Source organism: Thermobia domestica, chromosome 10 (assembly GCF_964235325.1).
Source record: "Thermobia domestica chromosome 10, izTheDome1.hap1.1, whole genome shotgun sequence".
NCBI classification, from domain to species: Eukaryota; Metazoa; Arthropoda; class Insecta; order Zygentoma; family Lepismatidae; genus Thermobia; species Thermobia domestica.
Genome location: NC_137463.1, coordinates 16,649,264 through 16,673,792, shown reverse-complemented (window position 1 = coordinate 16,673,792; position 24,529 = coordinate 16,649,264). Strand labels below are relative to the sequence as shown.

The window sequence follows — 24,529 nt, the reverse complement described above, 5'->3', positions numbered from 1 at the left end:
CTCTTAATCCAGCACTTGTGAATCGCAAAGGGGTCCTCTTGTTACAGTACAACTCGAAGCCCCACGTGGCTAGGATGACCCGGACACCATTCTGCGCCTTTGATGGGAACCACTATTCCACATTTCACCGACCGATTTATCACCTGTTCCATTCTTTGGACAATCACCTTACAGGACGCCAGTTCAGATCCCTAGTAGAGGTACAAAATGCACTTGCTGCCGCCTTTGCTTCATGGCCTATCAAGTTCTCCCGTGATGGAATCTGTGGCCTTCCAGAATGTTGACAGAAGGTCATCGTCGTTGATGGGGACTATTTTTGATCTTCCAGGTATGTCTTAGGTGACATATCGATGTTCGAATGTGGTGGGTGAAAAAGGGACAAAACTTCCTTGGTTACCGTTATAAAATAGAAAATGGCATTAATCGAAAATATCATTGTAATCGACGTAGTTGAGAGACTCGAAACACATCACTAAAGAAGAAAGATGACGTATTACGAATATTATTTTTCGTTAAAAAAAAAAATCTTATCCCTGTTAATGGCGTACATTTTATTTAATCATTACTATTACATTCTTCGAAATTAATCATTTTGGAAGGAGAACTTACTTTTTTAAGCAGCTTTGCTAGGAGTAAGCTGTTGTCGGAGATTTAAAGATGTCTTGGGAATTCAGCTAGTTTTAGTTGTTATAAGAAATATCTCTTGTATCTTTTATAAAATTAAGATCGTTGTTAATTTTTCCATTTGTTACATTATGAAGATTGTATCGTTGCACTGAGTATTCAACAGTTTAGTAAAATGTCCAGAATTCATCCCAGAGAACGTTTAAGACTGCCTAAACTTTTTATTAAGTTTTGCAAGATAATGCAGTCTTCAGTGACCTCTTACTTTTATTCAGGAGATTAAAATAGTTAATATGCTCTGAGGTTTTTTATTTTATTTATTTATTTATTTTTTTTTTGGGTGTATGTGTGTTAAAATTATTGCTCTTTTGACATAACTTTCGTGTTTTATATTTTATTGCTCGTTTAGTCTTTTCGCGACTTTCGTTTTAATGTTTGCAATTCCTATTTTTGCATTTTGTTTTAATGTCTTTATTTTATTTATTTATTTATTTATTTATTTATTTTTTTTTTTTTTCCGAATTTATACTTTGAGGTTTAATCTGAATTTTCAATGTATAGCACGTGTTGGTCATTGGCCTTACTGTAATGGGGACAAATAGCCTCGCTGCTAACGTTCCCATTTAACTTTCGGTTATCAGTGAATCAATTTGTTGGTAATTTATTGTAATTGTTGTGTACTATTACACTTGTACTGTTCTAATGATGGATTTTTTTCCTTATAGATATAAAAAACCCGAAGAACGAGGACCGCTCAATGAAGCAATGAACATGTTGCTGCCAATGATCTATCAATTGTGTGTGCGCCTTATTCCTAATCCATCGGAACAGTCAGTGTTACTTCAAAAACAAATACTCAAAATATACTTCGCTTTAACACAGGTAGGGTAGGGTCAGTTGGGTGTCAAGAGTGCAATTGTTGTATAAGGAGTTATACATTGTTAGATTTTTGAGTGCAGTAACTCATCTTATTCTAAAACTCAAAATCTTACCTTCTACTTGCAAGTGGTATAAGGTAAGAGTTTGAGTTTTAAACCGTGTATCCATGAACAGTTTAGTAACTGTAGACTTGTTCTATTTACTTATAATGCACAATCATATTTTAAAATCTCTCTCTCTCTCTCTCTCTCTCTTATATATATATATATATATATATATATATATATATATATATATATTTACGAAAAATATACTGAGAAAAGTTAATAGAAATAAGTGGTTTTTCAATGTAAAATGGTGGAATTGTTTTAATCACACCAATCGTTTGAGAATTTTTTGATATGGAGGTGTTTTTCGGGAAGTGTATCGGGTGAAGGAACACTATCGAGATTGTGTGCACTGTGTAGGCAGCACAGTAACCTCTCTCTAGTCCTTTTCGCGTCGTCCAGTTTGCAGCGTTTAGTCTGGAACTCAGGGTGAATTTTTATAAAAATTATATCAAAACTCTTAAATATCGTATTTTTACTTACGTCTTGTGCAAGAAAGCCCTCATTGGGTATTACAGTTCCACTGCTCTTGACGTGTCTGTGGGACATTCACCGTCAAATTTTTCTCATAGCAAACAGTCCCAGTAATTTCACTTCACTACAATTAAATATAATGTAACCTAAAATCAGGACTATTACAGATGGCTCCCAACAGGGAGAGCAGCGAAGTTTATCCTTGATTCGTTTACATTCAGAACTCTGGGCGTAAACATTAAACACTAACATTCAAAAATAACATTATATAGTGAAACTGAAAGAAACAAAGGGGAGGGGGAATAGATAATCCTTTATCATTGTTTAATACACTTATGCATTCAGGGGTTAAATAAATCGCACACAAATCACAAAATACACTAATATTTAAAATCGTATCCTGGCACACTTCGAAATAGAAATGAACTGAAATAAATTTTCAGACTTGACATTTGTAAAACTAAAATACATTGTATAAATTTTCAAGCAAATCAAATAAAAATTTAGTTATTAATTTGTAGTATTCCAGTTCAAGTTACTGATTGTGTACTGTTCAATAAGGACTTATTACATATTAAATGAAAAAGCAATGTATGCAGTTCAACAAACTGTCCGAATAGAATATAACTGTCCGAGTAGTTCGAATGGAGTTGTCCTACTGCCCCTGACTTTTGATACGCCTGGTATTATTATAAAATATTGTTGTTGGCCTTCAATTGAGAGAGAAACTAATATGTTTTTTTTTTTCTTCTTCTTTCGTTAATACCAATATAAAACGAAGGAAATCTTTAATACTAAAATATATTGGCAAGTTTCCTACCTAATTCGAAATATATGTAGTTCCAGTGCATTTTAAAAATACAATTGTATATTGGTATATGTTCAAAACCCAAGAAAATTATAAGTTCGCATTCAAAGGAAAAAGGTGGTCCGTGTAACATTCTGGACTAAGAAAAGTGGTTCTCACTTGTAAGAAGTTGAAGAAACGCTGGTCTAGCATGTAGAAACGACCACGAAACAAAATTGTATTTAGCTGAAGCAGTTTCGTTTCTTTGTTCTAAGTAAACAGTAGATAGCTATAACCGTAAAAGATGATTCATATATGCTTTCAATGCTTTACAGTATTCACTTCCTTTGGATTTGATATCACGTGAAGTGTTCTCACAATGGATGGAAATCGCAAGGGTTGTAGCAGATAGACCAGTTCCTGAAGAAACAAATGCTATAGAAGAAGAAGAAAGATTAGATTTACCATGGTGGAAGTGTAAGAAATGGGCTCTGCATATTCTTCAGAGGATGTTTGAGAGGTAAATGTTTCGAGTTTTCATTTTCTTTCAATGAATCGTATTGTGTGAATCAATGAAGATAAGCGTTCATACTGTTACTTTAGATTTAATGGTACTGTAATTTGTGAGTGAGTAGCCCGTATGTACTTGTTCAGAGTAACACAGTTATTTGAGTAATTCAGAGAGTTGTGCAACGTAACTACCGCTTTTCAAAACATAAATCATATTGTGTGATCTTCAGGCATCTTCGTGCCTGTTCAGTGAAAGGTTTTCAGGAGAAAAGTTGTGGACCTGTCTAAACCTACTCCACGTTTTGGAAGTTCTTGCATTGCAGGAAATGGACCACTGATCTAAGCAGATGAAGAACAGATAACCCCAAGCTCTGACGTGTTGGCAGAATGGAGCAGCAGCTTTTTTACGTTTTCTCAATTGACTGCTTAGAGACAGGTAGCAATGTGCATTTGTTGCAGTTGTTTATAGTAGCTATCAGTGATGGTCCCCCAACAGGAATGAATTCGTAATAAATTGGACCTTCAAATGCTCAACGGAATCGTCCGCTTCTGGTAGCCATAGGTTCCACGTACTAAGGTTACAGAAAAATATTAATTTTCCGTCCCATGTCATAATTCTGTCCTGAAATGTTCTTACTGAGGGTTTGCTGGCTGTTCATTTTATCAGATTCTTTATTTCTGTGAGTGTCAATTCATGGATAACAATCGGTAGCATTATTTTTCTTTCTTTCTTTCTTCGAGTGAGGGAGTATTTGATGCTACTGATCTGGAAGGATAAGGGTTATTTGACGGTTTTTAGACGGTGGTAGTGGAACAGAACAGAAAATATCAAAATGCTCTGTAACACTCCTTACACTTCGAATAAAAATACTATCTTATCTTAAATTAACACTTAAAAATCTCTTATTTCAAATTATGGACACGTAAATGAAAATTGACACTCAATTCTTCCACTCAGTAAAACACTGAATTTTATTATACAGAATAAGGGGCCTTGGTAGTGTAGTGGTAGAGTGGTGCGCGCGGTTCGATTCCAGGTCGCACCAAATAAATCGCTTGTATTATTACTTCACCTATCAAAGGAAAACAACCACTATAATTAACATGTACGAGGGGTATTAAAAATATTAGTGCAATCAAGTGGAAGAAAAGAACTGTGCGTACCTTTGAGATGATGGCTTAGTCCTTCTCTACCTAGTCACTATGCTTGTACTGTATTGTACAGTTATTCGTGACACATTTTTACTTCACTCCTTCATCTGACATAAACCGTTTTTGCAGAAGTCTGCAGTTTGGGCTTGAAATCCGCATTTCCACTTTAGAAACTGTCATCCCAATTACAGAATAGTGCCCTTTGAGTGGCCGCTTCATGTCTGGAAATAGGTAGAGTGGTCAGGATTTCGTAATTGCACTGCCTTTGCTACGGATGAATTGTCTGGATGAGATGATATATTGTCTGCAACCGCAGCACCCCGTTACTAACTGTTCCCCAACGTTTTGCCTTCAATTTCTCGTAACCGAGCTAGAAGAGAAAAGCAGGTCGTCTAGAAAGAACAACCTTTGGAGGTCAAAATTGAGTATACATTTATTGTGCTTTGAAAATAGTTATGAAACAGTAATATGCCTAATTTTGTAGTGGTAGTGTGAACATCACACACTGAAACTTGGATAATCAGGCTGGACGTAATGATTTTGTGGATTGTAGCATTAGAGACCTGTATGTAGGAACTTACGACTAGATTATTAAGCATAGGTTAACTTAAAAACGAAAATTCGGTGATTGTACAAGGATTGAGATTTTTGTGACTCTTTACGTTTACATATGAAACATACATTCCGTTTACTAAAATTTAATTCATCTTGATAACAACAGGTATGGAAGTCCAGGTCACGTATTGAAGCCGTATAAAGAATTTGCAGAGTGGTATTTGAAGACATTTTCTGCTGGTATTTTAGAAGTTCTTCTTAAAATACTGGACCAATACAGAAGAAAAATATACGTATCGCCACGAGTACTACAACAGACTCTTAATTACATCAATCAAGGGTATGTATTAATAGAAAATAATTCTTTGGTTTACAAATTAAGTAAAATAATAAAAGCATTTTTTTAGTGTGATTTTTTTGGAAACGTTTTGAATCATAATAGATAAAGTTTGTAATAGAATGGAAACTAAATTCCCTTTCAGCGATAAAGGCAAAAATAACGGGTTTGCTATTTGTCATAATGGTACTCACGTTAAGTTCATAATAAGGTAATTGTAATAGAAGTTGAGAGATCTATATCTATAGTGCACTAGAATAGTATATAATAAGCAGACAAGTTCTGCTAATCGTACCGCACCAATTTTAAGGCGTAGACTTCACTTTTTAAACTCTTGCTAAGTTCTTTTTCAGAACTTGTCGAGTGAGGGTCAGGATATTTAAAAGAAAGCAACGATATAGGCTTCCTAGATCTTCTACAATTTATACCGTGACCGCTTGAACTAAGTAACGTAAGATGATACTCCTCCCAAGCGACGCAGTGTTGTTATAACTCTTATAATAATCAACTAGATTGTTCTGCTTTTATTTGATTGGTCGAGGCTAGATTTACAGGAGTTTTATTGGTTCTAATTTTCCACCTTCTAAAACTTCCTTTCCAAATTATTTGAAATAAGGATTGAAGCTTTCCTGTTGTGATGAATATAGCTGCTCTCAATCAGTCAGGTGAATTCTACGTCGTCCAACGTTTCGAGACCCGACAACATTGTTCTAGTCTTCAGGATGAAATAAATGGGCTCATTCTTCAGAAGTGTATAGAAGTTCATACTTAACCCGGAAGACTAGAAGAATGTTATTGGTTCTCGAAACGTTGGACGACGTAGAATTCACCTGGCTAATTGCCCGGGAACAACTTTATTCAGATTATTATTATTTTAATTAGCATGATACCGAAAGTCCATGTGTAGTGTTATATATTCGTAAGTTGCACAAATCCTTCGTATTGGGTATAGAAGTTTTTTCACCTGAGGATGTAACATGATATATTCCACTGTTTTGTGTATTCTCTGGAGTATTTTTCAAATCATCTTAATTGTTCTAGAGTTCTCCGTGTCTCGTACACTAAATTACTGTATATTTTGAATAAACCTTGTTTTTTTGGCAGCTCTAAAATAGCTTGGTACTTGTAACTAAGCTTTATTCTATTAGTTACTGAATATCATGTCTATTATTATTATTATTACCTGCATATGGCATACATTATTCAAACATGTGATATTTTATAACAACTGTTTTACCTGTCTCCATCAAACGCGCTTATTTGGAAGCTCTTTGTTAGTTTCCTCTACATTTTATTACAGAATTTGTTGTTCTGCCTATAAATACAAATAAATAAAATGGAAAGTGAAAATTGCTGCTCTTTTTGCCCACTGCTATCTCCATTGTTGAAGGTTCGTTTGGGATTTAGCGTCCTTTTCAACAGCAAAGCTATATGAGATCGTGGACCTACAAAGTACGGTGGGATCTAAACCGCATGAGCTCCCGCCGGGAATCTAACCCGGTTCTCCCGCGCCGAAGATGTGAATGCTAACCATATAGCCACGAAGGAGCTATCCTTAAACTTATTTTGTTCATTACATCAGTTGTTAGTCGTCGTGCTAATTGCTAATCGTCGTGCGAAATGAATCATATAAAGCCTTATACACATTGCGATAATTCCGTGCAAGTGACCAGAGATAATGCTTTGAAGTAAATTTCTCGAAATGATCCATATTTGAAAAAAAAGTGGAAGACTGATTATCATGTCTATATCATCCTCTTCAGTTTGAAAGTGGTTACATGAAAGATATCAATACCAAAATATGATTGTTACCATCAAACATTTACTATTGAATCACTCTGAATAATCTTTACGAGTTGTTCGATACCATTGCGAAGTGTAGACGTAATACAGTACGACGACTATCAATAATTACGTGATTTTCCGAACAATGCACATCCTAGAATAAAGGTAATAGTGGGAGAAGTAAATAAAGCAACTTTATTTATTTATTTATTTATTTATTTATTTATTTATTTTAGAAATAAATTGTGTAAAGATGTATAAGAAAATTGTAAAATCTGTGTATGAAATCAGTCACGTCTTAACTGTAGTTGTATGAACGGTGGAATTGTTTGGTTGGTTAATAAAAAAGAAATACGGTAAACTATCCGTCATTTGACGTCGGGAGGAAGGGAGATCGTGTGGGTCAGTTTTCTATGGACGATCTTCAGTTATTATCGTTTTATTCTAATTATTATATTACTCAAGTTTCCTTCGTAAATGTACAGTATATGCTCTCCAGCTCTCTCTCTACATATATTTATTTATTTATTTCTGTTTTTTCAGTGTGAGTCATGCCTACTCGTGGAAATTCTTGAAGCCTCATATGTATACTATCATCCAAGACGTTCTCTTTCCTTTGTTATGTTACTCACAGGCAGACGAGGAGTTGTGGAATACAGATCCATATGAATATATTCGAGTGAAGTTTGGTGAGTGTATGCAGTGTCTTGTGATCAGTTAAAAATTTTTACATTTACCTAGTTTGATTATTGCTTTGGAATTGTTGGGTAGAAGGTCTCAGTTGTGTATTCTACAAAATTTCAAAATTTTGTGCATCTTTTTGATACACCGGTGACTAATCATAAATTTATATCGAAGTTTTTAAAAGTGAAGGCCAGTCTTTCAGATAAACCGCCACATAAAAAGATGTGTAGCCATGTCACAATTTGCGAACTCGAATGTATAGTAACAAAACTGCTCCATGACTGTGTATTAACAATTTATATTGCAATTTCGGCAGTTCATCGGTGCCTCCATGGGAGTGCCCTAAAGGCATTACAAATTGCCGAAACCGCAGTGTAAGTTATTAATATATAGTCAATGTTGGATCACTTTCGTTTATTCTCAGTTATAGATATGGCCGAAGTGTAAATAGTATACACTAATTGCACGAGTTTAATTTGACATAAATTCTTAGTAAGAAATTTCCGATAGTAAAATTTAGCAACTGCTTACATCTGAAGTAAGAAGTAGCGTTAAATTTCCACATTTTATTAAGAGCATCATCTAGTGAGATATGAACTAGGTAACTAATATTAATGAAATTAAACTTTAATATCCAAAGTTAGTATATCTTTAATACGTATGCATTCTATGAATTCGTTTAAACTATTTGTGAATTGTCATTAATTACAGACAATATATTGGCACGCTTAACAATTCTTATCACCATTTTCCTAACAGATAAACTGTAATTCCTAGAAACATCTTGCACTTCTAGCTTTAGGTTCTCCGTCTGGAGCCTTGATCACAGAGGTTAAAAACAGGAGAAAGAATAATAAAAACACCAGGAAAGTAAAAGGAACGGACTCACCTGGTTGAACAGTGCGAGAAAACATCTTACCGAAGTATCTAGTCTTATCAAAACATTTGAGTGACCAGCTGCTTGAACAAAGTGTTTTTCTCACTACTCGACTCTGGTGAGTCTGTTCCTTTTGCTTTCCAGGTGTTTTTATTATATTTTCTCCTTAAATTTGATTCAAACTACTTGCTGAGCAAAATATGCTTATTGTAAAAATTATTAACGTGTAATATTTTCGCCAACTATCCACTTTGGCTTCATCAGACATCACCAAAGTGGATAGTTGGATAGAGTATTACACGTTAATGGTTTTTACAATAAACGTATTGTTTTGCTCTGCGAGTAGTTTAAATCAAATTAGATCTATAAAAACAATTGTTTCTCCTGTTTTTTAACCTCCATGATGAGACTTAGGGGAGAACCTAGGAAGTGCGAAGTGTTTCCAGAAATTAGTTATCTGTGAGTGAAATTATTTTTACTTACGTTGTAAGAATACAAGCTTCTTTATCCTATTTTAAATCATATTATGCAATTGGACTTTTCCATTGTGGTATAATTAAAGTTCTCTTGTATTTTTAGATTATTTTTTTCATATTTGTTCATACTTGTTCGCGACAAAATTTGGATTACGGTAAAAATTTGACGACGTAAATCTCAACTTTGGCAAAGAGCCTTGGAACAATTTATGTAAGTCGAGGACTGTCTGTATTAAGGATATTTAGATAGAACTTTCACTGTTTGTGTGTAACGTAGAGGACAAATATGATACAGTCTTCAGTTAAATTAGACCGTTTAGCACCGAGGCTATATGAAACTTGGACCTAGTGCGTAACGTGAAATCCAGAACTGGGACTACTGAACCTAAAGCTAGTATACTATACCATATAGTCATGGAGGAGTTCGTATTATCCCTGTTATCAAATCCTCTAAACGAATTTTTTGTGAACAAATTTTCAGCCAATTCTTGATGTTTCGTGTTTTAAATTTTATTTCCATGTATTCTCCCAAATTCAAGACTTCCTTGCCATATATGTGTATAATAGACAATGTTTTTCTCTAATATTGTAGACATATTTGAAGACTTCGTGTCACCAGTAACAGCTGCTCAAACCCTTCTTCATTCAGCGTGCAAGAAGAGAAAAGACATGTTACAAAAGACGATGGGTTTTGTAATGCAGGTGTTGACTTCTCCCAATGCTGATCCACGTCAAAAGGATGGTGCCTTACACATGGTAGGTAGAAATACACGCTTTTTCATTGACATATTAAATTACGTATAAATCTGATTATATAGGAATTTACTTTCATTATAGAATTACTTCGAAATATTGATAGAGTGTACTTTTTCACTAGCAGTTTTTGAGATGTTTTTCTTTTTTACATTTTTCAGGTTGGTACTTTAGCAGATATTCTGTTGAAAAAAGAATTGTACAAAGAACAAATGGACAAGTTGTTATGTCAATACGTTTTTCCAGAATTTAATAGTCCACGAGGCCATATGAGAGCAAGGGTAAGTATTATTCTCTCTCTCTGTACTATTAGAGAAAAAAAAAATTGTTGCAAACTATAGGATTAGCAAGTATTACAAATTTATCTATTTTAGGCTATTGCAGACATTATTTCTAACTTCATAATTGTAAACATTATTATGCCAAAAATTGAAAGTTGTTGTGAATGCTAATTTCATAATAAATGGTGGAGTTCCTTTGTGGCTATGTGTATACAATACTCGCCTTTGATGTAGAAGAGACACGATCCATTCCTGGCTGGAGCTCATGTGGTTTGGATCCTACGTTAAGCTGTAGGTCCATATTTCATATAGCTTCGCTGCTAAAAGGAACGCTAGACTCAAATCAAATTAAAATCCTAATAAATGGTATCGGCTGTTTTACCCTAGCTGAAAACCAATAGGAACTCCAAACAACGATCAGAAATTTGGTCAATTCGTCGGAATTTGTCGTACTCGTATTTGCAAAATTATTGGAAGATGAAATGAAGAATATTCCAAATGAATTATTTAGTTTTGTAAACTAATTTTTCTAATACTCATTATGATAGAAATGTATTTTCATTATACGTAGGTTATTAGTATGGGCGTTAAATAATTTTATCGTGGTCATTTAGTGATGTATCAGAAGTATCTGTTGGATGTGAGCTTCAGTATATGCTTACTTCAACTTAGTATCAAAGTTGGGGATATTTTGCTTACTACTCACGCTCATACAGCAGCTTGATGAAATTACTAGGAAAATTAGACCTAGAAAGTAAATAAACTAGGAAAAGTATATTAAATAAAAACGGAAGCTAATTTGCAAACAGTTTCATGTAATTCAATAACAAAGATATGCTATTCCATCTGTGTTTTTCAAACTAACACTTTAAAGGCGTCTGACTACTTTTAACATAATAGTACTAATATATAGAATGTTGAATAATAGTTTTGGGGATAATTTTGTTACATTGTTATAATTTTATTTCTGATTATGTAACAATCAAATATTGTTACAACTTTCAGTTCTACATTACATATTGTTTCATGTTGAAAAATAAAATAACAATGTAACAAAATTATACCAAAAACTATTATAGAACATTTCTCTAAATTCGTACAACTGTGATGATAAAGGCAATCAGATGCGATTGAAGTGTTAGTTCGCATAAAATAAAACATAACTGGTATATCGAAAACCTTATTTAGTGAATTACGAACATCTTAAAAAATATGTGGAATGTATAATAGTTCCCCTGTATGCATATTTTGCCATTAAAAATTGTAATACACGGAATAGTTAACCTTACAAGAAAAAGAAAGAAGAAAAATGTGGGTTTTGTTTGATGGTCATTAATGATTGGCTTGCGTTTAAAAAGAAAAAAATTACTATGGATGCGAATGAAATGCTTGCTTCAGGGGCTTTAATTCCAAAAGCCCCCTCCTCCAAAAAAAAAAAAAAAAAACAATACCTGGTTAGTCAAACTATTTGTTGTCTGTAACTACACTTGTCATCGCTCAGCCAAGTATTGGATTCCGGGAGGAAAAGTCTGAAGTCTGCGATGCGATGAAGTATTCAATCGCACGTTACCGCCTGATCATCATGGAAAGTCTTCCCTCCCAAGTAGTTCAGATGCCGGAAGAAGTGCTACTCAGTTGGAGAGATATATCAGGTGAACATGGGGGAAGGGTTTATTCTGTAACTCTTGAGAGACTTGTACCGTCCTTTGACGGACGTGGGAATGCAACATGAAGAATCTGTTGATCATTGCTTAAAGCTTGCGGTCAAGTTTGGGTTCCTTTCCATGGAGTTGAGCACAATAATTTGCGTTGTTGGTTTCGCTCCGCCTGAGAAAGTTGGCCTCGCGTAGCGTAGTCGCTAACGCTCTCCCCGTCGGTGTGAGCGGTTCCGGGTTCAGTTCCGGGTGGGGGCACTCGGTCGAAAGTGTTAAAAGCTTTTTCAGGCCAGCCATCCTGAATGAAGTTTTCCTCATTCACAGCAGTTACCTAACATAGTCCCAGGCTGCTTCCTTCCTTCCATTTCCCCGGATAGTGTGCTCGTCGAGGGACGTCATTCCTCTAACGTGACAGGCTAACATGGCCGTAGATGCCGAAAGCCCAGAAATCTAAATCATCCTGAGAAAGGCATGATGAGATGACTCCCAACATAGATCTGTGGGTGGAGAGAGGAATTAGGAATCTGTCGTGAACTTTTGCCACGACCCAACCACTTTTCTGACCATTGACGATTGTCTTTCGTCTGAAGTGACAGTCCAATGCAGGAAACTTTTCCTGGTATTCTTTATACTGAGAACTGCATACATCCGGACGGCGATCTTTGTCAGCCTAAGAGTCATTCGCGAGCCACTCTTTCACCTTACTGATTGCACGGAGCCGCGGAAAGGCAGTGGTACATATGCCTATCTCATTACTTTTTCAAGGGTTTACTTCCACGGTGTATTCATCCGAGGATATTGCTTGGTGCCTATGGGGCCCATTTTGCAGTACTGTATCACCGGAAGGAGATATGATAAACCAATGGCGAATGGTGCGTGCATTCATCATTCCTTTCCCAAGTACAGTGTTAATGTGTTTTGCAACTTGCTGTGCAGAATGTCCCGGTTTAGATTTCTAAAGAAAGATCACTTAATTGTGTTCTCGTTGGTTCATGTTTATACGACCTTGTTTAACAACACACTGCCTCCTGACTGAATACCCCCGCATACTGAGTTCTTGACGTTACAGGCGTAACCTTAGTTTATCCCTACGAGGTGTTTCCAAGATAAATTTGCATTAGACATCAAAGCGGAGATTCCATTCGCACCAACTTAATGTTAAACAATTAAGGCTAAGATAAGTCTTAAAGAATTTTATTTCAGTATTTATGCAAAATACTTGCTAAAGATTAAGCAGATTAAGGATTTTTTGTACTTTATGTGAATAATAATATGAGTTTTTTTTTTCCCTGTAGGCCTGTTGGGTACTTCATTACTTTAGTGCAATAAAATTCAAGCAGGAAGCTGTTCTTGCAGAAGCTATAAGACTGACAACAAATGCGTTGCTTAACGATCAAGATCTTCCCGTGAAAGTGGAGGCAGCCATTGCGCTTCAGATGCTCATCACTAGTCAAGAGAAAGCTCAAAAATATGTAGAGCCACAGGTAAAGTAGATTTTATTTTATTATTATTATTATTATTATTATTATTATTATTATTATTATTATTATTATTTTACCTCAGGTACAAACTTCTTTCATTTTTAGTGGAAATCCCTAGTTTGAACTGGACTTGGTGGTTGTAAATGAAAAATTTGTTCATTGATGTATTATTATTGATGATATAGCTATAATAATCAGTTAGGTTATTACCGTTGCTAGCAATTTAAAGCTAACTTTCTTGAAGAAGCAATTTAAAACTATCTGTGCGACATTTTCATAGATACCATATTGTTTCACATAATTGTATTTAAGTAAATCAAAATATTACTTTTTCAGAAATCGATTTGAACCAGGGTGACTAATAAATATTGATAAGTCAAAATCTTGCTTTGTGCCCCCAACTTCCATTTGTGCTTAATACATCATCCTGCATTAAAACTAATTCTCGATAGATCCATCGTCAAGCGCTAGTGTAATGTAAGCCGGAATCTATCTATGATTACATTAGTATGCCCCTCCAAAACCGTAAGTAGAAAAATCGAAACAGAGTATTCAGTAGTACACTGTCAATTCTGTCAATCACTTCTGATTTTACGCAAACAAATCTCTTACGTGTATTCGCTATTTGTTGATTAAACCTCTTTTAGGGCTTGCCAAGTTGTAGAATAAGTATTATTTTCTCCTTGTATACTCAAACCACTGAAAATGTCAAGTTAATCATTCTTCATGTTTCAAAATTCCATGTGCAATAGGTTTCGGAAGAACATACCAATGTAATCATAATTCGATTCTGAGTGCGTCACATCAACACTTGACAATGGTTCCAGCGGGAACTGAAGTATAATGTAGGATGATGTATTGAACACGAAAGATGGGGTAAAAGGTAAGATTTTGAGTTTTAAATAATGTATCAAAGAGCACAGTTTATAACTATAATTGGCATAAGTTTTTTTGACAGACATAACACAGCATAAATAATGGGTATTTATTCTCATTTGAACACTGACATACGTTATCAACTAGTAGTAAATTTCTATAGTTCCATATGGTCATGACTCATAACAAGTGTGAACAACACCAAACTAACATTTAAAATTATTTAAGCTGGAGTAGTACTTATCGTAAGAAATAAGTTTCGTGATGTCCTTATCTTGCTGACCGACATTTTAGGACTAGTATACTTTACATTACCTTATTTATAATCTTCAAATTCTCCTCCCATTTGCTTAACGCTTGTCTAATGAATACTATCAATGTCGAAAGCTTTTAAGGAATTTAACAATTTGTATTAAAATATACAGTGGTGAGTATTGTTTTGAAACAAAATTCGTTGTACTCCCAATTCATGATTTCAAGTACATAAGAGTATAAACAGTGCAACTTCAGTGATCGGAGAAAGTTCCATTTATAGTTCGTATTCAGTTTACTTTTTTACACAAAAATGTCGTTATTTAAAGAAGGTTGATCCATCAATGTGTGTCCGATTTTGACGTTTCACCTACCTTAGGAAAAAAGCACGGTACCACCATCTGTTGCCCTCAGTGTGAGCATCATGTGTCTTGGCAATAACCCTGCACCGTAACTTCCATTATAGGAGACTTCGTTGAAGTATAGGAACAGAAATATTGAGTCACTCCTCCTGGCGAACTTTCCAGAGGACACGCACAGTAGTGACACGACGAGATGCAAGTGCTCTTTTCAATAGGCCAAACCCATAAAAATCCATGGTACTGGCATCAAGTAACTTCACTGGTATGTCGTAGAAGGAAATAGCCTGGATGTTGGTGTCTTCCGCCATCGGTTGTAGAAATCAGCGTGTAGAATGGGATGTATGTGATGAGGCCTTATCCATATTCACATAGACTTGATTTATTGTGTTTCCATACAAACGTGTTAGATCTTTTGTATAAATTAGTATGAGGATATGCTGCTGATAAAACGCGGAGTTGATTTTGCAGTTTTTAGGCACCTGCTGAATCGATAACTTGCTTGCATAACAGTGTCCCGCGTCAACAGGAATCCTTTCGAGAAGCTTGCTTTCCACTGACGTATGAGGCCAGGACCGGTTTTTGGGTCTCGTGCGGTATACGTTACAGCTCAAATTTTGCCACATTTGGAGAGAGAAATCCATGCTTCATCGAATGTGGCAACAAACTTCCACTTTTTCCCGAATAGGTGATGATCGTAGAGGCGCCTGCAGTTTGCCATATAGGTTACTGTTTACAATTGAATGTGTCACGTGCAATCGTCTTGCCATCACACGTTATGTAGGAGGATTTTCCTGCAGGCCCATTTGGTGCAACTTCCGAGCTATAGATAGTCACTGCAGTACACTGTCGCTTTCAACTGCCCTTACTGGGTGAACGAAGTGCTAGAACATCGTAGTGTTCATGTCGATTCATCAGGTTCTTGATGGTCGTTGACCCCAGTGCACACCCATTTATCCTTCACTGTTTTAGAATGTCACGGAAAACCAGGCGTGTAAAAGTGCTACGATAGTCTTCCCAAAACCGGTTCACTTCGGGTGTCATGATGGCACACATCACACACGCGTGAGCGTGGCGCGATACAGAAGCCTCTGTCGATACTTTGAACAAGGATTGAAGGTTTTAAAATCGGACACACACAAACGGATCAACCTTCTGTTCTTTATGTACAAAAGTGAACAATAATGGGTTTTCGGGTTTTTTAAAGTTGTGGTTTTTACTTCATGGCATGTTTATATTTTCTTTCAAATTGATGTACTAGTATCAGTTCAGAACTTAATAACTTAGTGAGTATAAAATACACAAAGCATTATTTTTTTCTCATATATCCTCGCTGCTAAAAGGGACGTTAAAATCATCAAAGCAGTATTCTGTTTGTAGCTTTATTTAGAAATTACTGACAAAATCAGTTTTACTACAAGGAATTTAAATTTTGAGTGTGGGTCTACTAATTTTTCGGTTTGCTCACTGATACTAGTTCCTCACTTCTTCTAGGTAGTTAATACTTCATTGTACTATTTATTTTGTTAGTACACTTCTAACTTGTCAGAAATATTTAAACAGAATGATAACAGTGAATATTCCAAGTATAATTTTTGTATTTTTGCAGATAAAACTTATTACTTTAGAGCTGCTTAAGATAATTAGGGAAACAGAGAATGATGATTTATCCAATGTTATGCAAAGAATCGTATGCACTTATAGGGAACAGCTTCTTCCGATTGCTGTAGAAATATGTGATCATTTGGTAAGTATTAACATATCTATTCGTTTAGTTTGTTCAATGTGTGATATGTATAAACGGTAGTAATTATTTTGTAAGATATGGAATAAACGGTAGTAATTATTTTGTAAGATATGGAAACGATGCAAAATTTTCCTTGATTAGAAAATAATAAGGACGAAGTTTGTAGTGTATTCATCCACAGTGTAGAGAATTCAGTGGCATTTGTCTTTTCCACCATATTTGCTGATAAAGTTGTGTGTGTATCCAGTTCAAAGAAGAAAGACGAGAGACAGGATGTTTAAGTGGTTTTGACGAATAATATGGTGGAATAGGTATGTGCTCCCCTAATGACCAGGTCATAGAGTGGGAAACGTTCGATCTGGTAAGAGTAGGAGCTTGTGAAATGGAAGTATTTCATACTACTATTGTCAAATACAGGGTGGCCCATAATTGTGTGTATGATTGACTAGTATTTTCAGTTATGGACAGAAAGTTTTGGAATGGCAACACTGTGTAACTTGAGAGTGGGGATAACGGTCACTGGACTTAGAACCGTTAGTGTATGTCAGACAGGATAGTGGGGCTGAACGAAATATTACCGAACCAAGGGATTGGTCGACTTGGGTCTGTGGAGTGGCCAGCTCGATCTCTTGATTTCCCACCACCTGACTTTTCTTACGGGATGTTTTAAAGCACAGAGTGCATGAACATCACATACGCAATTTGGCCGAACTACGGAAGGCTATCACACAAGAGTTCCACAGGATACCAGTACGTGTCTGTCAAGCTGCTTGTGACAACGTGCTCTTCGTCTCTAGGCATGTATCGATTTGGATGGTGCATTGGAGCACCATAGCATGGAGAACAGAAATTGAAATTCTTGTAAGGAAAAACATGAGAATGTGTTGTTAATGTTGTTGCTAATTTCTTTAACTCAGTCTTTGAAAAATCATATACATAATTATGGACCACCTTGCACGATGGGTATGTCAGATTTATAACATCCATTCTCAAGTGTAACCTCCATATCAAGGAAGGCGTCTAAGTTTGAAGAAGAACATATGAATCTGACCATGCTCTCATTCAGGTACTAAAGGAATAAATTAAATTAACTGTTTCAATGTTGATTGATTGTGCGTCCATATTAGGAATATGTTAATGAATCAAAACCAGAGAAAAGATTGAAGTTTTGCTGAGCGGAGCATTTGTTTTTGAAAGCATCCCATGAATAAGTTGGCCTGTAAGGGCGTGAACGTAAGACTATTAGGATTCCCATTGTTTGAAGGAGAGTTCAGAATTCTCAGCTGTGTTAAATAGCTTGACGATGAAAATATAACACTGAATTCAAACAGGATAAGATAGAATCTTACCTGTAGTGTTTTCCACATAAAAGGATTAAATTACCGGAAAATATATATCGGATACAACTCCGTTTTCCATCAGGACGAAGTCATTAAGAAATCATAGAAAAATTACATTAAGCTGTGTTCAATAGGGGGCATAAGGAATAGCTAAATAAATTGTTAATGTATATGGACACTATGCTTATTATTGGTATAGCAAATAACATTGAATATTAGACATGGGGCTTGTAATACATTAAGTTGCAGTCATTGTTATTTTAGATGTTTCTTTGTGTCCTTGTCAACACAATGGAAATTATAAATACATTTTTAATAGATCTGAACTCTGTTCTAATGATGGTAAATGGTGAAACAGACACCCTTGCATCCAAAATCTATTGGCAATTCTACTTTTTCTGTAGAAAGCAGTTCTGCCTTGCTTTATAAAAAAAATGACTTTTCGGCTCTGACTAGCAAAAATCAATTATAAAGTGGATTCTCTCTAAAACTGAATTGTATTTGCAGGCAACGACGTTCCGCCAAGTGCTAGAAACAGATGAAGGCTCGGATGAAAAGGCTATAACATCGATGGGTTTGCTCAATACGATCGAAACACTTTTGGCTGTGATGGACGATCAACCTGAAATTATGGCACAATTACAGCCTACCGTATTAAATGTTGTTGGTCATATTTTCTCCAAAAGTGTTATGGGTACGTTCAAAATAAGTATACAAGGAGAATATTATTTTAAGAAATGTACATTTCAGTAGCATTTTTTTTTTTAGTCATACACTTCGCTTGTAATTAGCATTATGTAAAAGGACTAAGTTTAACATTCATCTTCTTTCAAGTGTATTATATCCATGTTAGATGAAAAAGTGTAAAAATTGGCTGCATCATAAGATTTTGCAATGAAGATTTACCTTTACTGTAATTCCATTTATGGACAGAAACACAATTCCCATGAATGACCAGTTATTTAATCCACAGTACAGATTAAACGTTCAAATCTCTTCTTTTTAGAAGTCTCTATTACAGTAATCTCTTTAAGTAATAAAAATTTTTAGCCCCGAGTTCCTTCTGTATGGCTGCACTGATTTCGGTTATTTTTAGTGCATAAATGGACAGTGTCGTCGCTTACCTTTCTACCACATTAATTTTCCCGTAGCTTGTATCTTAAAGGATGTAGAAGGGGTTCAAAACTAAATATATACAAAAAAATATAAGTACGCTTGATGCAATTTCAACCAAACTTGATTCACATGTGACTTTTAAACTGGAAAATACAACGTCGGGGTAAAACACTACTATTACCCTTAGGGGTCGGGGTGACATAAGAAAATTACAAATAATAGTGTGGAATCCATAGTTTTCGGAGTCGCTGAGATAAGTAGTGAGAGGCTGGGTGCCGTTTAAGTCCAAGTTCAGCCCCCTCCCCCAGTGAGGATATCGCTATCGCCCCTCGAAATGAGGTAGGAAGAGATGAAGGGGAATAGTGGCGATCTTCATGTTAATTTTACAGGAGAGCGATTTGACTCACTCATTTAACGTTTAACGTTACTTCAAGATACACCACTGTATTAACGGTTCATATCTCGCCTAATATGAGAAATTCAGTTATGACATTTTTATGGTTTATAAAGCAGATTAAACAAGGAGAGATGTTGGTCGTAACTTACAATCACGTTTTCGAGTTACACCACTGCCTCTTCACCGACAATACAAAAATGGTCAAAATAGTCGAAAACGATCGATATTATTGTGAGATACATAGTTTTCGGGAGCTCTGAAAGGAATAGCGACACGCTTGATATTTAAGCCCATACTCAACACCCATGAGCCCTAGGAGTGAAAAATAAAATGTCCACAATGACTAAGATTGGTGTCGAATCCGTAGTTTTCGGGATCGAGAGAACAGTTGACCTCTAAGAAATTCTTTTTAGAACATGGTTTCTACCTCGTTTTTTTTTTTTCTTTCTTTTTAATCATATCACTTCGATTAAAGGGCGTATTCTAAGAGGGTAAGGGTTCAAAATTTATGCCCAAAATAGAATACCTCACGGTTTTTTATCATTACACTTCCATTGCAATGGGTATCCTAAAGGGTTGGAGGAGGGGGAAAGAAGGATCAAGTACATCCGTGAATCTGATAGTCAAATAAACATGATACTACTACTACCACCAATCATCATCAATAATTCCATCTTACCGGAACGTACGTAACTTCTACAACAATTTCTTCCCTTTACCTTTGTTCAATCCTAGTAGTTAATATATTCGCTTCGAAAGGTTCCAAGTTCAGATCCCGTAGTCACTTATTCAGAGGCTTCGGAAGGTTTTCTACTACGTGAATGCAGGAATGGTTCAAATATAAATCCTGGCCGATTTCCTTTTGATTGTTGAGGTTAATGATGGCGATTAATGATTCAGTGGAAACGTCTTCATCCATCAGGCATTATTAAGTTTCATTAAATTTAGTTGGTTTTTTTGAAGAAAGTGCATTAAATCTTCAGTATTATTTAAGTTGTCATTAGGATATTACTGAATTCAATAACATTTTCGTTGCAACAAATTGATGAAATTCACGGATACAATATACACACTTCATGACTATTACTAGAATCAATTTTAAATTAATTATTGTTATTTATTACAACTTTTCCGAACAAGTTTCGCTAGTTTTGCTGTTTACGTTATGAAATATATGTTAAAATATTCTAGATTCTGTATAGATGTGATCACAGCTTACATATTGTAAGAACGTATGTTAATAAAAGTGATTATGCTACCTAAACTGCGAAATGGTTATGCAAAATAGTTAATAAAAAGGAAAACTTGAATTCATAATGCTTTAATTTGTATTCTTGATATTATAGTAAGTGTTACCTCATAGATATTTCATTCTTGGGTGTTCCAGAGTTCTACGAAGAAGCGCTATCGTTGGTCTATAATCTTACGTGCAAAAAAATATCACCTGAAATGTGGACAGTACTAGGAGACATGTACGAAGTAAGTGCAATAGTATGGTTTATATTTATTATTATTAAGGTTGTGAGACTATGAACTTTGTGTGTTCAGATACAAAGGGACTAATATAATATTCAAAGGGCGCTCAAAATGTTTTGTACAATGGGCCAATAACTTTCTTAATAGCAGTGTTCGTAGTTCGAGGGAAATTTCCCTTATTTAGGGAAATTTCGTAGGTAAATTTAACAAAAAAGGAAAAAGGGAATTTTTTGTTAACGTGAAAATCCAGGGAAATTCTCGCGGTAACTGATTGGCCAACATAATTGCTTAAATTTACCTTTGTTCTTTAGAAATAAACCAATACATTAGCAGCAGTTTGTGTATGTGTGAAAAGTAGCATAATCGCACATATCTTCATTCCACCTCTTCCCAACTGTGCAGACGTTTCCTAGGGGTAAGTACTTATGAGATATTACCACACTGCTTTCTGAGGTGCAGTAATGGATTTATGGACCACTACACTTTGCTTTACGTTCGGACCTATAAAACAGCGACGGAGCAGAGCTACGAGTTGTACATTACCACATGACCTACATAAGTACGCAGAATTACGCACACAAAATTTCATCACACTATGGTATATGGAAGTGGGTCAAGGTAAAACTTTTTCCGCATCTCTCGTTAGAAGTCCAATTTCAAAGAAATTACACATGCGTCAGTTACTCAGAAACTATTGATTTGCGACCCCCGGTTCATATAGGTGAAAATGTTCCAAAGTGCTTGTAGAATATCTCCTTGCAAGGAATGCATTAACGAATTACCAGTCACCATATATATATATATATATATATATATATATATATATATATATATATATATATATATATATATATGAACAGTACAACGCTTGGTGAAACACTTCAAGGACAAAGAAGTCAAAATGCCCCGCCCAAGACCAAAGTTTGATAGACCTAGGAAAGTGTCTCAAAGGACGCTAAAGATCATGAAAAGGCAGCTGAAGAAGCAAAAATCTTTATCAGCTAGAAAATTAATAGAAAACAATCCTGCATTGCTTGGGAACGTGTCCCTTTGGACAGTGTAGTAGAAAATTCATGACAACTTAGGGCGACAAAGTTACAGAGCTTTCCGAAAACCCCTTCTTGCAGAGAATCATCGTAAGAAAAGGCTGGCTTTTTGTAATAAATATGGTACCTGGACTGTTAATGAGTAAAAAAAAGTGTTGTGGATGAAGCCACGTTTTTTGTTGGTGGCACTGGTTGCCAGCGAATGTACCGTCCTCATAGTGCTGATCACACCTTTACTCAGTGCACTTGTCCATCTGTGAAAACCCTACCGGTATCATGGTCTGTGGTTCCTTTAGTTATGGTTTTGTAGGGGAGTTAGTTATTCAATCTAGAAACCACACTATGAATCAGTTTGTCTATTTTGAGGTATTAAATGATGCATTGGAATCGTCCTTTTGAAAAAAAATGAAGCGTCCTTTTTTTATGCGAGATGGAGCTCCTTGTCATCCAGCTAAAAGTGTGGTATCTTGGCTTAAAGATGCTTGTGACTCATTTTTTTTGAAGATTGCCCAGGGCAGTCCAGACTTAATCCCCATAGAAAACCTATGGTATATCATGAGACGTTTACAGGGTATGGAAATCTCTACATTGTCTCTGCTGGAAGCTGCCATCAGGGAGGTTTGGGACAATTTACTACTTGTTACACGCCAAAATCTCGCCTTGAGTCTTCCAGAACGCCTGAAAGCATGCAAGAGGAATGGAGGTCAACAAAATACTAACTTTCAGTTTGTGTTGTGTTCGGCGTAGTTTTATTTGTGGTTCTAGCTTTCATTTGTGTCGCATCAATACTTCCCGCGCGCACTGTATATATTTTGAATAAAAGAAATGTAGCTGGCACTTCCTTTAATATAGCTGAATTAATCTTAACACATAACTTCTATAATAGGAATTGGACTCGATAAACTAAGGAAAATTTGATAAACTGGAAAATTTTGAGTCAGTTGAAGGAAATTTTCATGATGAAACCTACGAACACTGCTTAATAGTAGAATAGGACTATGAAATGCGTGTGTGCGCTTTTATCCTTTGTGTACATATGCGTCACTCAGTATATTCTCCATCCGCTGACACATTTATCCGATCCCACCCGATCCTTATTAGTACATCACTGTTTCACATACACAATTAGTTTTTAGTCACTAGTAGATTGTCTACTACGAAGTGAGCCTTCAAACGACCAAACACAAAGAAATCGGATGGTGCCAGGTCCGGACTAGGGGAGTTGGGGGACCACTTTTCATCTCATACTTCTGATTTTCTGCTCTCTCTCTCTCTCTCTCTCTCTCTCTCTCTCTCTCTCTCTGTGTATATATATATAAAATTTTGGCAGAGTGGAGCCACACATTATCGTGGGGCAGTTTTATTAGTTTTATTTCCAAATTTCCAAGCTTTGGTCTCTGTAGAGCACGTCGCAGGTTTGCCTATGACAAATAATATAATGCACAGATGACCCATTGTGGCTACGTATATGCCATTCCTAATCAGTGTTGTCTTTGTTAACGTTGATCAGTGCAATTGATGGTTTCCTGGACCATGGTTAGACCAGCAGACTGAAATCAACACTGGAACGTTTGTACTCCTCGCTGGATACTACTGCGGTCCAATGTCATCCCTATACACAGGAAGGAATTTGCATTGAATTGATGTGGCTGTGATCGCTGGTCTTGTGACAGACCGTTGGACCATTGTCCAAAATTTTTTGAGCATCCTTTGTAAACATTTTAAATGAAAATTCAAAATGAATTTAATAGAAAAAATAAAGTAAATGGGCAAAAGCTTAGATATTACAATTAACATATTGATAAATAAAGGTAGCAATCTAATTTCTCTGCCAGTATATTCTTTAGAGCTGGAAACTTATTACATAAGGTCGTATTTCATTCCATCTGTGCGGGTTTTATCATTGGAATCGCGACAGTTAAATTTAAGAAGTTGTTTTGCGTAGTAATTTGCTTAAAGACTTAATCCAAATCAGTGTATCAATTGTTGTGTAGTTTGAAATTTTATTTATTTTTAGGTCTTTGAAATTTTGGTTATTTATTTTTAGGTCTTTCAAAGAGATGGATTCGACTACTTCACCGACATGATGCCTGCTCTCCATAATTACGTTACAGTAGATACGCCTGCTTTTCTTTCCAATCAAAACCATGTAGCAGCAATTTTTACTATGTGTAGAGCAGTAAGTAAAATAGTTTAGCCGTGTTAGGCATAAGTAGTTGGTACCATTTCTTTTTGTAGAAGAAATCAAAATTGTCTATTCATCCCATATATCAGCTTTAGGGAAAGATCATCCTTGTTCGTATTGGTGGTACAAGGATGCTTTACTTCTGCTGTTTGGTGTTGCAAATCATTGTTGAAAACAAAAAGTTCCCCAGTCTGAATAGACAGAGAATCGATGCTCGTGTCGCTTGACGGGCAGAAATTTACTAACACTGAACTATTAGCGACGTTAAGTCTGTTAATGTTACTTCTTAGATGTTTATTTCGGAGAGTTTCACATTAA

General features: G+C 35.6%; 1 protein-coding gene across 2 annotated transcripts in view; it reads left to right on the top strand.

Annotated features, from left to right (window-relative positions):
• Nucleotides 1–24,529, top strand: part of msk (importin-7 msk) — a 93,454-nt gene that overhangs the window by 26,312 nt on the left and 42,613 nt on the right. For both annotated transcript variants that reach the window (XM_081727779.1, XM_081727778.1), the window contains exons 5-15: nucleotides 1,350–1,506; nucleotides 3,207–3,391; nucleotides 5,255–5,428; nucleotides 7,754–7,899; nucleotides 9,840–10,003; nucleotides 10,162–10,281; nucleotides 13,232–13,420; nucleotides 16,514–16,651; nucleotides 18,499–18,685; nucleotides 20,892–20,983; nucleotides 24,074–24,205. In XM_081727779.1, coding sequence (XP_081583905.1) covers nucleotides 1,350–1,506; nucleotides 3,207–3,391; nucleotides 5,255–5,428; nucleotides 7,754–7,899; nucleotides 9,840–10,003; nucleotides 10,162–10,281; nucleotides 13,232–13,420; nucleotides 16,514–16,651; nucleotides 18,499–18,685; nucleotides 20,892–20,983; nucleotides 24,074–24,205 — 1,684 coding nt within the window. The remainder of the gene's footprint in view (nucleotides 1–1,349; nucleotides 1,507–3,206; nucleotides 3,392–5,254; nucleotides 5,429–7,753; nucleotides 7,900–9,839; nucleotides 10,004–10,161; nucleotides 10,282–13,231; nucleotides 13,421–16,513; nucleotides 16,652–18,498; nucleotides 18,686–20,891; nucleotides 20,984–24,073; nucleotides 24,206–24,529) is intronic.